The 15,247-nt window shown below is 37.8% G+C and overlaps 1 protein-coding gene across 9 annotated transcripts in view; it reads left to right on the forward strand.

The window, feature by feature from the left end:
• The window catches only part of LOC121871430 (ubiquitin carboxyl-terminal hydrolase 47-like), a 61,189-nt gene that overhangs the window by 31,041 nt on the left and 14,901 nt on the right, over positions 1-15,247 (forward strand). For 7 of the 9 annotated variants that reach the window (XM_042373717.1, XM_042373720.1, XM_042373718.1 and 4 more), the window contains 14 exons: positions 1,439-3,469; positions 5,396-5,654; positions 6,951-7,126; positions 7,462-7,636; positions 8,224-8,345; positions 8,502-8,695; positions 9,004-9,217; positions 9,472-9,669; positions 10,069-10,233; positions 10,948-11,127; positions 12,586-12,793; positions 13,560-13,795; positions 14,218-14,341; positions 14,551-14,720. In XM_042373717.1, coding sequence (XP_042229651.1) covers positions 1,439-3,469; positions 5,396-5,654; positions 6,951-7,126; positions 7,462-7,636; positions 8,224-8,345; positions 8,502-8,695; positions 9,004-9,217; positions 9,472-9,669; positions 10,069-10,233; positions 10,948-11,127; positions 12,586-12,793; positions 13,560-13,795; positions 14,218-14,341; positions 14,551-14,720 — 4,452 coding nt within the window. The remainder of the gene's footprint in view (positions 1-1,438; positions 3,470-5,395; positions 5,655-6,950; positions 7,127-7,461; positions 7,637-8,223; positions 8,346-8,501; positions 8,696-9,003; positions 9,218-9,471; positions 9,670-10,068; positions 10,234-10,947; positions 11,128-12,585; positions 12,794-13,559; positions 13,796-14,217; positions 14,342-14,550; positions 14,721-15,247) is intronic. The other 2 variants (XM_042373719.1, XM_042373722.1) reach the window with 1 other exon arrangement.

Consider the following 15,247-nt stretch of genomic DNA (forward strand, 5'->3'; position numbering starts at 1 on the left):
GTACTGTAAAAAAAATTTAATTGTACTGTACTGTATAGGTAGAAATTGAGATAATGCCTGTCGCATCTTGTTCTTCTGGTACTGTACTGTACTGTACTGTAATGTACAATATTTGGGATTGCTGTTTTCTTTTTACATTACAACTGTACAGTAATAGGTAATTAAACTAAAATTATAGATTCATATACTGTACTGTACTCTACTAACACAACTGCTTTTAGTCTGAAATGATTGTAGAATGGTGATGATGATGATGGTGGTGCAGGCAAAACAATTAGCCAGGTGTTCATTGAATTTAGTTTGCACTACTCTTTGTGGTCAAGTGAAGTAAGATATTGATCAGATTTATTCCTTGGTTGGTCCAGTCTGTGTTGTACCTATACTGGAGTACAGTAGATGCTTGACCCAGACTGCAGTGTTATGTGAGGCTTATAGGTTTTGTCCTAACTGAATGAAGGATACAAGTGTTGTGTGTGAAATATCGATTGAGATGAAAAGATTTCTGGTTAGCATCAGAATAACTTTTAGATCTTTTGCTATAAGCAGAAGTGCACAGTATTTTTGACTGTAGATATACTCTTGGAATTATTTTATCAGATTAGTAAAGTTCATTGATTGAAGATATAACAGCCATCTGACTACTCATATCATCTTCATGTGATTGTTTATAATATGTCAGTGATATACAGGGTGTTCCGTAAATACCCTTCATAAATCAAGGGGTGTATTCCTGAGACATAAATAAAAATAGATGACAAAATGATCATATTGTCAATTCTCAACAGTTTTGGAGTTACAACTCATGACAGGTTTGGGAGTACAGTAATGTGATGAACCCTATATGGGGTGTAAATGAAGCATCCACTGTTTCTAGTGACGTTTATTAGCAGTAATAATGCCATATGATTTGTATTGGTTTTAACATTTAGAGCAAATGTTCAGAGTTCTGCCCCTCTTGCTCAAGTGACTGACTGTCGCGCACGTTCAAAGACCCCGGGGGGTGTTGCGAATGTTTGTCACACTGTCCTGTACACGGCGCCACATTTCTTTGCGGTTTGGGACCTCTGTAACATACACCTTGCTTTTTATGTGACCCCACACGTAGAAATCAAGGGGATTTATTAACATCCTATATAGGTTTCATCACATTCCTACCAAACCTGTCATGAGCTGTAACTCTAAAACTGTTGAGAATTGACAATATGATCAATTTGTCATTTATCTGTATTTAAGTCTCAGGAATACACCCCTTGATTTATGAAAGGTATTTACAGAACACCCTGTATACTTAATATTGTACCTTCGATGTCTTCTAAAACTCAATCTGTTTTCTGAAGTTTACTATATATTGAAAAAAAAAAGATGGTGTGTGTGAAGCTAGCTGATAAAGAATGTATTTTATGAGTGTCTTGATTTTAATATGATTAATTTTCTCCAGCAGGCTGAGAGTGTAGAAGACGGTGGTGGGGGAGATGGAGGAGGTGGAGATGGTGGTGGGGCGGACGGCACGAGCGTAGAGGAGAAACAAGAAGTCACAACCAACCTGCAGGTGAAGGTTGACGCTCAGGCCTCCCGCACCACCACCCTCAGTGACACCCCCACCGAGACTTCCACCAAGACTACCACCAGCAAGCTGACCAAAACCACTAAGGTCAAGACAATCAAGATCGTCAAGAAGAAAACGACGAGCTCCTTAGTGGCCAATGCCATCTCTGATCTCAGCAACAAGGCCGAAGAACCACGCATGTTAGTTGGAGACTCTCCCAAGAAAGTCTTCATAAAGAGGGGAAGTGATACTCCGCCAAAGAAAATCCCCGGAGCTCCAAAAAAGATAGTTAAGCCCGTTAAGAGTCAAGATTCAGTAGAGGAGCCAGATGAAGCTACCACGGCAGCACCAGCTACAAAAAAAACAGAAGCCATTGATCCTAAGGGCCCACCCAATGCTGAAAGTTCCAGTGAAACAAAAGATGTCAATAATGTTAAAGATTCTGTATTGGTTGAAAATTCTGTGAAAAACAAGGAGTCTGCAGAAGTGAAGGAACCAGTTGAAAGTACAAATTGTGCTGAAACTAAAGCATCTTGGAAGATTAAATCCTCCAATAAAGCTAAAAACTCAACTGAAATTAAGGTCTCCATTGAAAGTAATGACACAGTCAACACAAAGGAGGCAGCCCAGTCCCAAGAATCAGTTGAGACTGAAGCAGTCAAACCAGAAGAACCTGCTGAAGTAAATGAATCTGTGTCAACTAAAGTCTCAGTTAAACCTAGTGATTCAGTCAGGCCTAAAGACTCTACTGTAACTAATGGTCCAGTCACACCTAAAGATCAGGTTGAAAAGGATGCTTCAGTCAAATCTAAAGATCCGCCAAAAATTAAATTTTCAGTTAAATCTAAAGACCCAGTTCCAGTGGATGAATCAGTCAGATCTAAAGATTCAGTAAAAACAAAATTTTCAGTTAGATCCAAAGATTCCATCAAAACTGACTCACTCAAATCTAAGGATTCAGTTGAAACAGAAGATTCAGTCAAATCTAAAGATTTGGTAAAAACAAAGGTTTCAGTCAGACCTAAAGACTCGGTTAAAACCAATGAATCAGTCAAATCTGAAGACTCGGTTAAAATTGATGAATCAGTCAGACCTAAAGACTCTTTTAAAACTGATGAATCAGTCAGACCTAAAGACTCATTTAAAACTGATGAATCAGTCAAATCTAAAGACTCGGTTAAAATTGATGAATCAGTCAGACCTAAAGACTCTGTTAAAACTGATGAATCAGTCAAACCTGCTAATGAAAGTGATTCAGTCAAGCCTGAAGACTCCCCTGAAACAAGTGACTCAACAAAAGCAGAAGACTCTGTCCGAGCCAAGGGATCGATCACAACAAAAGATTCCACCAAAAGTAATGATGCCATACAAATGTCATCATCAAATGAGTCTGTAAGTTCAACAAAGGCCAAATCAACGAAACCCAAAAAATCTACAAAGGTTGTAAGCTCAGCAAAAACCACGGACTCTTCAAATACTGAAGAGTCTTCAAAAGAGACAGCTTCCTCAGAAACCAGCGAGTGTTCAAAGACTGTAGAAAGTGAAAAGGTTGATGATTTGTCTGTCACAAGTGATGTTGCTGATGATGTAGACTCTGACAAAGCAATCGAAAATAGTGATTCTGTAGATAAAGATATAGTGAATGATATCTCTAGTTCAGGTGAAGAAACAAGCTTGGCCACCGCAAGTAACGAAAAAGTCAAATGTCCCGATGCTGATTCTCTGTTAGACTCAGAACTGGATAATGTGAGTGTGTTTGTAATTGTCCGTGACATGAGTGGCCTCACTGCCACTGTAAATAAGGTGACAATAGTTACCCCAGCAACATCTACATGCGGTGAATTGATGCAGGAGGTGGGCCGCCGTTTCAAGTATGAACACGACTCATTCTCTTTGGTACTGCAGTGTTCCGATGGTGATCAGGTAAGGGTAAACATGATTAGTTAATTTAGTATAAAGTATCCTGGGTTTTATAGCATGCACAGTGTAACCGCCTTAGTTAAGGACGGTCGGGTGACAGGCAAGTCAAACGGAATGATTGAAACCCGCCTTTTGACACTCGGTATTTATTGATATAGTCAAAAACCTGCAGAGAACAAGGCGTTCATTAGTATTACATGGTGATCCATCTGATACATAATTTGTTAGTCTCACACAATTTTATCTTGACTACATAAGGTCATTAAACAGTGACATAATACAAAGTACATCACATTATTACGAGCATAATTAGTCCACAATATTTCAGTACTGAGGGGTACGTCATCACGTAGACTGTACTTACAAGTGCGGGTCGATGTAAATCAGTATGGTGTTCCAAGAGACAACAGAACTGTTTAAATTGTCTTAGCACAAAACTCCAGGACAGGATTGTGAGTTGGTGTGTTCACTACACTTGGTGGGTGGGATGATACTGTGTGCCAGAGGTGTTCCGAGCCCCTATCCATGGTCATAATAACAAAACTCTTGTTCTATGGCTGAGACGTTTACAAACATCTGGCAAGGTTGCACGATCACATGGGAGTCACAACACCTCTACAGTCTACAAGGAAGGTCGCGGAGTACTTGGTCGTAAGCTGAGAGATTTATGGGTTTGTTTGGTTAAGGTGATGCTTGTAGACGGCATATCAGTTGAGGTGCTGGGAAGCACTCAGTGCTGAGTGGAGGTGCTGAAGGTAGCAAAAGCCAGCAGCGATAACACATAGTTTGTCTGTTCTTGAAAATTGATATAGGAAACTAGCAGTGAGAGACAATACTATGTACAAAGTATATAGTATTGGAGGTAAATCTGCTGTGGTAGAATAGATCTTTCCAGGACTTATCATACAGTTTTCTTATGATACAGATAATATAACTACAGTATTTGGTACAGTACTAGGTAGTGAATACAAATCATGTGCTTGTCTTTGTAAATATTAAGATATATTGTCCACAGCTGCCATTCTCCAAACTGGTCCTTTTGAAATGTGTTTCCTTCTGGTGAGGAAAAGCATCAGGCTTCCTGTCTTACTTAATTCCATTCTTGCCTTAGAACAGCCATGTACGATCAATATTGACTCACTTGCTTACAGGCAATGTATCAGCAGGAGATGGCAAGTTCTGCCTTGTCAGAACAAAGCCTTGGACATTAAACAAACTCCAAAAGCCTTAAGAATGAGGAGCTTAAGTTTAGAACTGGACCTTGGAATATGAAAATTAGAAAGTATGAAGATTTGGGAAGGGAGATAGAAACTGTGTACTGCAGTGGGACAATATTATTAGGAGTATGTGCAGTGAAATACATGTGCAAATACCATGATTGGAGAAGAACATCAATTTTAATCAGGTGGTGAAAATCACAAGAGATGTGTAGGTATTCTTGTACAGCATTAATTGGGCTCATGTGTAAAGAGATATTACAAGGATGAGCTTTAGGAAAGTTTATGGAGATTTAAAGGAGAGAGAGTAAGTTGTGAAGTTCAATGAAGATTTTTAATAGTAATCAGTGATTTTAATGGAAAGATATAGAGAGAGAAAAACAACAGAAAGTTATATTAATATAGCAGTGGAAGTGAAGTTTATAAAGAACCCTTAAAGAAATTAGTCCATTGGTTATGTTCAGACCTATTTAAGAATGTTATTATGTATACTGTTTGCATGTGTAAATAAACTCACATTTAAGAACTTAACAATAATTAGCTATACTGTAGAAGGAATTTGAATAACAGTATAAACAGTAATTTTTGTACGTAACTCAAATTACCAACTTGTTAATGATAATATTATGACATGCAGACTGTGTCACACCTCAGCTTTAAGAAGAAGGAAGTGATATTATCTTTTAAAACTGAAAGTTCTCCTAATTTACAGGTAGAAGTGGACAAGATGGAGGCAGAACGTACTTTGGCCGATGCCAGATTTCAAGTGGAGGGCACCCCACGCAACAACCTCATACTGTGTGACCTTGGTGGCCATCCCCCTCGACGGACAGATGAGGATGACCTTAGCCTTGGTGCCTCGGCATCTCCCACGGCCAACAGTACTGACAGAAAATGGTTTGACCGAAGTAACAATTATGACAACTCGACAGAATATTCCTATCCTTCTGCATTAATTAAGCATGAAACAGGTAAAAACTATTTCCTCAGCCTCATATTTACACATTTTCAGGTCTTTTATTTCTTACTGGTATATATGTGCTGTTTTGTGTTAATAGTAAAGTGCCAGACACACATCCTCATACATCAGTCAGATCATCTTGTGTATCTATGGTTAATATACCCATTGTGTCGGTTCAGACCACAATCTGCAGCCAAAGATTTCAAAAATACTAAAAACTACAAAATCTACATCGCTTAGGCCCAAGGGTTATTATGTTCCACTATTTTCTGACTTGCATACACAAGAGTAAATGAGAATTCCCAGGATCTTGAAATGAATTTCTTACTCAGGAATATACTTTACAGCACATTTTATATTCTGTTGCTCTCAGAGGTTTTTTATCCTCTTGATCTTATTGCTTTTTTCTTAACTTTTATTGTTTTTCTCATATTATTTTATTTGTTTTCATATTCTTTCTCCTAATCTTGTATAGAAATACTATGATTTTCATAAAATTTTCGTTTTTTTTTTTTTTGGAGCACCAGGACCCAGTAGTCAGACCATTTGGGTGTAAACTCTATGGATGTTGTGAGCCACATTTCACTAGTCTATAAACGTCTCAACAATTTGTGCTGAACATGATTGATATTAAGAGATATGTAGAAGAGCTCGGCCTTTGTGTTCCTTAATGTACTGGAAGCAAAGTCAGTTGGGTTATAGATTTAATTATATCTGCACCACAATTCAGCTGGACTTCAAAGCCAAGACATGTGAGTTAGCCCTCATGAATGACCTCTCAGAGTTGGTACGGTGTTATTTGTTTTAGTGGGCACTGAGCCAGTCACTTGTCATATATGGCTCCCTGACACATGGGTTTACCCACCCTTAAAGACTTTCAGAGATGTAGATGATGATGGCTCTACAAACTTTATAGATACGTACACATTAACCCCTTCACTATGGTGAGGCTACTTTTAATATTTTATTTGGCTAACGACAGATGATTTTATTCAGCAGAGGAGACCCTGTACAGGAATAGTTAATGTAAAATAGAGTGTTGTATGGTATATATGCTTTGATTTTACTTCTGTACGGTACTTCAGTGATTAAGAATAGTTATTAAAAATGTCTGAATTTTTATATGGGGATGAGGTTGGTTAACTGCACTTTACTGTACTATACATAATAGCATATAATCCAAGAACTGCCTCTTTTATTATCTAATCTAAGCCAGGTCTCATGGGGTTTGATAGCAAGATAATAAAGCTGATTTGGTACATGTATTTTTAATAGTACTACCTTGTATTGTCTGTGTATACTTCAGGTTATGTGGGACTGGTGAACCAGGCGATGACGTGTTACTTGAACAGCCTCCTGCAGACACTCTACATGACGCCAGAGTTCCGCAATGCTCTCTACCAGTGGGAGTTTAAAGGCTCTGAGGAGGAAGCATCCAAAAATATACCATGTCAGATACAAAGACTCTTCCTTCTCCTACAGGTAAGATTGTGTTGGTTCACAGTCACTATCAAAGAAATCTTACAGGAATGAAGGTATAGTGACTATAGGAGGTTCTCTGTTAACAGCCCAGAGTGGAATCACAGTTCTGTGGAATTTTCAGTTCCTCATAGACTGTCCTTTGTCCAGTTTAACCACACACACACACCCCATTTTTCACGTTTGGCACTTGACATTTCCTTTCAGCACTGTTAAATTTTTGGTAGCCTTTTCCTATTATGCTAGTAGATGACCAAGATATAAAGTAAGCAAAATATTAGAAGGCATAGCATTTTTTGCCTTTGACACACATATTTATAATTAACATATCCACCCAGACAACTAACAAGAGTGCTGTAGAGACAACCAACCTCACCAAGAGTTTTGGATGGGACAGCAGTGAAGCGTGGCAGCAACACGACATTCAAGAGCTGTGTAGAGTGATGTTTGACGCCCTTGAACAGTGCTTCAAAAACACCCATCAGTCCGATCTCATCAATAATCTTTATGAAGGTTAACATTTTATCTTGTTACTTTATGACCTAATATCATCCTTAAGTAATTCACAAGTTATTACATTACATTCATCATCTGAGAGTTTGACAAATAGCAGTGTTTCATGAAGCTGAATAGATCTAGTGATTATCTTTTCATATAATTATTATAAAATTGATTAGAGTATTCTGCCAGGTATTGCTTACTACCACTAAACACTTCTAAGGGAAGCAAATTTTATATATGAAACATTGGTTACAAAGAGATGCTGAAGAACCTCAAGAATAAAAGGCTTTTTGAAGTTGTTATTTTGTACCTCTGTATGTGATTTCATGAGAAATTATATTTACTGTATATAAGTTTATCAGTTTAGCCAGGCATGGGAAGAAATTAGTTGGATTATTACTGGTTGCATGATGCACCACACGTTGTGTTAAATGAATATTAACTCTGAACTATAAACAGTAAATTTCTTGCCTGTGTTGGTTATAGGATTTTAAATTACAGGATTTTGTAACATTCTTGATTGTTAGAGGTTAATTGATATGAGAATATTAAGGACTTTAGGAGTGGATGATTACAAGACATGATTATTACATTTCTAGGAAAGATGAAGGACTATGTGAAGTGCCTTCAGTGTTGTACCGAGGGAGCAAGAGAAGATACCTATTTAGATATTCCTCTTCCTATTAGACCATTTGGCTCCAGCACAGCCTACAAGAGTGTGGTAAGTTATTCACGACATATTACAGTGTTTTACCAGCACGTAAAAAGTTAATTACACATCTGTAAATGTGACAAAGTGGAGTGGTTGTCCCTATCTAGAAGGTTAAAAGAAGTTAGTGATCTCCTGAGTGATAACATATTTTGCATTTCTCTGCAGGAAGAAGCTCTGAAGGCATTTGTGGAGCCTGAGCTGCTCACTGGGAACAACAAATATAAATGCTCAAAGTGTGATTCTCTGTGTGACGCTCATAAAGGTCTCAAGTTTACCCGTTTCCCGTACCTGCTTACCATACACCTCATGCGGTTTGACTTTGACTACCAGACACTACACAGAATAAAACTCAATGACAAGTAAGTCTTTCCTTTTGGTGTACATTGTGAAATATATTACTCATCAATTACTGTACTGTATTTTGGTCTACAAGTATCATTTCTTGTATACTGTATATCTTTTAAATATCATATTCCTGCAGAAAAAGTTGTCGTTATTATCATCATAGCCAGTGTCAGTTTATTCATGTTATACAGAACTGCATACATATGATCTTGCTTTATGACCCCCTAGTTACCTCACCCATAGCTTTCTAGTTTTTATCTTTTGTGTTTAATAGATTAACATTTGTAGTTATTAATACACAGATCATTTCTCTTTTCATTAGAGTCACATTCCCAAACATCTTGGACTTAAATTGCTTCGTTGAGAATCCCAGTAAAGAGGATGGAGCTGCATCTGCTGCTGCTGCTGTTACCCCAGACAAACCCTCAACAGATAAGGTTGACGATGCTTCCACCACAGACTCTGGTTCGGCTCTTGACGTAGAAGACAGTTCTGTTGAAAATACTTCAAATTCCCAGCCAGAATCTGACAATCAGGTACAGTAATGCAATTTAACATTAGTTTTCTGTATGACATTTAAGCGTAGGTCATTGACTTGGAACTACGTACAATATTTTAATGCTGATTATTATTTGTATGAGGAATATTGTTGTTTAATTAAATCTGAAAGGTTTTATTATGACATTTATTGATTACTCCACTTTCAAAATAATAATATATAATACAGTATTAGAGGAAATATAAACTTATACAGATTATTAATGAGAGTTTGATGTGTGTTGAACCCCAGGATGAAGATGAGGGCATAGATGTAAGTAGTATGTACAATGAGAAAAACAAGACCTGGCTAACAAATGGCCCTTACGTCTATGAGCTCTTCTCTATCATGATCCATTCGGGCAGTGCCTCGGGTGGCCATTATTACGCTTACATAAAGGACTTTGCGACAGGGGAGTGGTTCTGCTTCAATGACCAGAGTGTAACCAAGGTAAGGTGAAGAAACATTACAAGTTTGGGGAAAATAGTCAACATTGTACCTCAAGTGTTGCTTTAGGGCATTGTACAGTAGTTTGTGAAGGAAATCATAATAAACATGGTTAAAGTTGTGTATAAACTGTCATTCCTGTATACCTTTTGTGAAGTCATGCCATGAAATACCTCACTCAAGGAACAAAGTGCAACAGGGTATTATCTTAATTCTTGTGAAATATAAAGGTTTACATCACAAGGAACAAAAGCAAACATAATTTATCATAGGGATCATTCAGTACTTGGTATCTAGAAACAAAAAGGTTGATAGGAAAGGAAGGATGGGCACAACTATACAGACCACAAGATAGAAGATGTGGATATTCATTTTAATAATTTTCTTGATTTTTTTCTTCAGATAACATATGATGACATCAGGAAGACATATGGTGGCAACACGTCAAGAAGCGGCTACTACAGCTGGAGCTCAAGTGCTAATGCTTACATGCTCATGTACAGACAGATTACTAAAGACAGAAATGTTGATGCCTTTACCAGGGAGCATCTCCCACAACATATCAAGGTGAGTTAATCATTGTTGTTCTCATATCTTCCCCCAGCAGCCCACCATCCACTCTAACCATACAGTGTTCAACTATTTTTTTTTTTTTTTCTGAAGATGTTTATAAATTTCAATGTCCTATCGACATGATGTGTAACCTGCTCAGGTTTCAGTGAGCCATAAGTACCTACAGCAGTACTGTATCATAGAAGGTTACATACAGATTTTAGTGCAACCGTAAAGCTGGCTATAATTTTGTTCTGGTACTTTTGCCCAAGATGCAGTGGTAATTTCTTTTAAGTAAGTCTTCAAGGCCTTTTATATTTTCTTCTTAAGTTATTAACATATAAATATTATAGTTGTGATGATTTTCTATATTCTAGAGGGTTAATAAGAATGGCAGTTACCTTTTTTTAAGAATAATAAATATGTAGGTAAACACAGAGATACCAGTACCTCTATAGTGCTCCTGAATCTTCCATTAATACAAATAAGTTCTCTTGCTAATCTCCACTGATGTTAAAAGGAAAGTATATTTACCTGATGACTCTTGAGATGGATAATAAGTAAATAAAGTTTACTGTAGCATTAACAACCAATCTGGTGCACCAGTACCACAGTTCATTTAGAAGGATGAGTAGTGCCCAAGTATATTCCTGTCTCTGTATATATCAGATACATAATGCTTTTTAGTTGATGTCCTTGTGTAAATTTGGTGTATGGTTTGTGCCACAGGACTTAGTACAAAGGATGACAGAGGAGGAAGCAGCAGAAAGAGAACAGAGGGAGCTCGAACGGTGTACGTGTCGCATCAAACTCTTCTGCCAGACTCCAGGCCAGAGTCAGATGGTGGAGAAGAAACTCAGAGTTCACAAGGACTCAACACTCAGGGAAACCACCAAATTGGCCCACAAGGTAAATTGAAGAAGCCATTAATGATATGCTTAGTATTATGAATTTTGATAAACTCAGTGAAAGTGGATGTATAATGGTGTGGAATTATTGTCCAGGTGTTTGTAAGCCTTTCTTTTTGCTGAACAAACTTTTGAATGGATACAGTTAGTTTGACAAAAGTAATGAAAATACAGTAAGTAGAGAAGGGAGACAGGGAGAAATAAATGCTAATATGAATGAATACAGAGTGAAGGAAGTGAGAGGTGGATATGTCAGTACAGTACAGACGCTCCCTTGGTTACGGATGGGTTCTGTTCCTGGAGGTTATCCGTAATCTGAATTGTCCGTAAGCCAGATGTGACCCATCCAAAGGTCATCATTGAACATGTATAGTACATATAGTTTATATACAATTGCTATACAGATTATGAGACCATGTATCCATCATGCTTGGGGCAGGGGGTTGGCAGATAGGGCCTTTTTCTGGAATTTAGAGCGCCAGGCCTAAAATTACAAATTGTACAGTAACCACACTGTAACAAACCGTGAAGACTGTTCAGATCACTAGATTCATCCCTGAAAGTATTTTTAACCACACCATAACATTAAAACTTAAAATTGTTGGCATATAAACATCAATAACAAAAGCATATAAATAGCATTAATGAAACCATAAAGAGGGCAAAAATTATAACAATAGTGTTCAAACTGCATCACAGTTGCCCATGGTGCTTGCCTAACAACACAGTAACGTCCCTAGTACTAGTACTCCTCGCCGCAGACCCTCCGACCTGCACACACACACACTCACTAGCCATACAGCTTATGATGATTATTTTACTGTATTTGTTTTGCACTCTCTGTATGTAGGATTGAGTATGTACAGTATGTAACTAATAAAAAAAATGAAGACAATTACCCAAAATTATAGGTGAAAAACAACCATAACATAAGATGGAGCTCACAGGTGGGGTATGGTTGGAAATGTCCCCACTCAGCCCAGGAATTATTTGGCGCTCATTTTAAATACAAGTAGGACGTATGGGAGAGTATCTGTAAAGTCAGAAATTCGTAACCCGGGGAGTGTCTGCATATTGAACAGTGAAGAATGACCTGAATCACAGAGTAGAGGAGGGAAAGAAAGTAACAAGTCCTTTGTGGAATATATATAGAGAGTGAGAGAGAGCTGTATTAATTGAGGCAAAGAAAGGACACCATTACTAAACTGATGTGAAGGACAGATTTGGAATGAGGAAGTGACACAAATGACATGCTTAAAAACAAAATGTGGAGTGAATAAGATTTAGAGAATAAGAAACAGATAAGCAGGACATGTGGAAGTGAAGGAAGTGTTGGATGGAGAGTAGACCTGAGTTTACACAGTGGTATGAACATACTGAGGGAATGGGAAGTGAAAGATTGATGCCTGTATGTGTTAAAATAAATGTATAGATTGACTGTACTTTGTTCCTTCAACAGGAGTTAGGACTAGAAAATGTTGTTCCTCTGGAGAGATGCCGCCTTGTTAAGTATGAGGAATTCCATGACAGTTTAGAATGTTCCTTTGAGGGTCAAGAGGATGAGCTGATATCAGAAATTCTTGGCGGTGTGCGCAGTTCTTACAAATTTGATCTTCTGATGGAAATTCGAGATGAAGACAAAACATTTGAAGTATATAAACCTGGAGGTGAGTGATTTTTATACTGTTTTCTAAAACATTCTCATGCAGTAATGAGCAGGAAAATAATGTAAATGTCAAACTAGTTTCTTCCTCACTATGAGAAATATTCTTTGGTGCAACAATTGTTTTCTCACTGTTGAGAAGACTGTCACTCCTAAAGAAGACTGACTCCTACCTATGCTGCATTCAGTGGGTCACAAAAATAATTAAATAAACATCACAAAATAGCACCAAGATTTTGTGAATGTGGGGAGAGTAGTTGGATAATGTGACCCCAGTGACCCTGAGGTTTGACTCTATAAGCAAGCACTCGACCTAGACCACAAAATAATATGTGGCATGTTTGGGTAATGATTATCACACACACACACAATAGGTATCGTGTAGACATCAACATCATAATATAAATTTTATGGCCCTTGTCCATGCTTGTTGAAATGTGGGAAGATATTTCCATAGCCATTATTTGGGCATGACTGAGTTTATCAGTCAAGAAAATAATGGGCCACACTACTGTATGGTAAAAATGTGGGGGAGACATTGATATGAAACTCAAGTCTGGCGGCTGGCATGATAATTTAAGAGATTTTCTGCTGGCCCTGTACCCTTACAACTTCATCATCTTCTTCAGTGAATGGGGACACCAGAGCCATACCCAGCAAAGTGTTAATGATATTCTTATTACAACACTGATCAATTAAAACCTTTTCAAATTAAACCAGTTCCATTTGAATGTATTTTCATTAATTCTTTCCCTACCAATTCATGGCAGGTACAACCATAAAGGCCCATGTGGTGAACTTAACAACAGAGGAAGTAGAGGGACCATACAACCTGAGAGGGAGCCTCAACATGACAGTCCGGGAACTGAAGGAACTACTCGGGCGATCCCTGAACCTAAACCCAGACACCATGAGAGTTGTGTTGGAGCGCTACTACAACGATCTGAGACCGCTCACCACAGATACCAAGACTCTCAAGATGGAGGGTTTCTATAGATCAAACAAGGTACATAATGACCTTAGCATGGAATACTCTACTGTCTCTTACTCCTCTTCCATTGCTCAGTCCTTTTCATGTTTTCACGACACTTAAAAAATATATGTGTGCCAGGGAAAGTTAAATCTTTGAACATTTGCTTTGGCAATAGTAGACACCCCTCGAGTCTTGCCAGCTTAGCTATACATTACAGTAGTTTTATCTGTGTATGAGTATTGTTGTTATTATTATTTTGTCATGTAATGGCTGTGCATCAAGTGGTGATCTTTTAAAAGCTGTATGGTAGCTGTTATAATTTTAGGCATACTTGATACATTGGCATAAATATCAAACATCCCAAAGTTATAAAATGTAATGTTACAAAAACAAAATTAACTGTCCATGAATTGAACATTGCTAAGAATTTGAACATCATATACGACCTCCTGCAGGTATATATTGAAGCATCTGGCACTGAGCATAACGAATTTTTCACTGGATCAAGTATGTACAGCATCCTAGACCGCTACGAGAACACCATCACACTTTACTGCCCTCTTCCAGACACAAGCAAAGGTAACCTATACATTTTTATTCTGTTGTTAACTGTGCTCTTCAGCTCTGTTGGTGTTTAAGTATGAACACTATTTAATAAATTATTTATTGTCAGACACATATATTTGGGGACTGCCATTTTTGTTTTTGCAATGTCATACATGATTGTTTATAGATGTTGCTTATAAACTCAAACTTTGTCACAAAAATTTCCTCTTAATATTTGGCAGAGGCCTTAGAAGAACTACAGATTCCGCCCTACAAAGAGGAAGAGGTAGTTTCACCAGCAGGTGAAGGCAGCAGCAGTGGTAGTTGTAATGGCATTACGTCCATGACTTCTGCTGCCTCACCAGCAGACAGTGCTGCCAGTCCTGCCAGCTGCTCCAGCAAAGACAGTGGGGTTAGTGCCTGTACTTCCATCATGTGCCCTCCAGGAACAGTGTTCTATAACCATAACCCATAAGATTTGTTATTCAAACCATGACTCAGTTTGACTTAGCCTGTGTTGGAGGAAGAGTGTCAAGTATATATTGAAAAAATGCATTTAAACCTGGAGAGCTATATAACTGTATAGATGTACGGTAATCCCTGGTTTACACGGATTGTGTGCAGTGCGTCACATTCTTTTGATTCAAAATTTTAAATGCACAACCTCATGTCTTTACTTGTATAGTGGGAGTTGTGGTACACTATAATGTAATTTATAGAAATATGGTGCAGTACGTATAGTAGATTATAGTACTACTTACAAGAGAAAAAAATCATCTCCTTTCAAAGGAGGTGAAAATACAGTTATAAAATTGATTGAGAACTTTTTCTTTTCTGTTTTTTAAACATAAAACTAGCTGTGTTAAATCAGCAGTGTACCCCAGCGTTACCAAGTGACCTGTGTTTACAGTAATGTATTTAGCTCAACTACTGAGACAG

Source organism: Homarus americanus, unplaced genomic scaffold, assembly GCF_018991925.1.
Source record: "Homarus americanus isolate GMGI-L3 unplaced genomic scaffold, GMGI_Hamer_2.0 scaffold45698, whole genome shotgun sequence".
NCBI lineage: Eukaryota > Metazoa > Arthropoda > Malacostraca > Decapoda > Nephropidae > Homarus > Homarus americanus.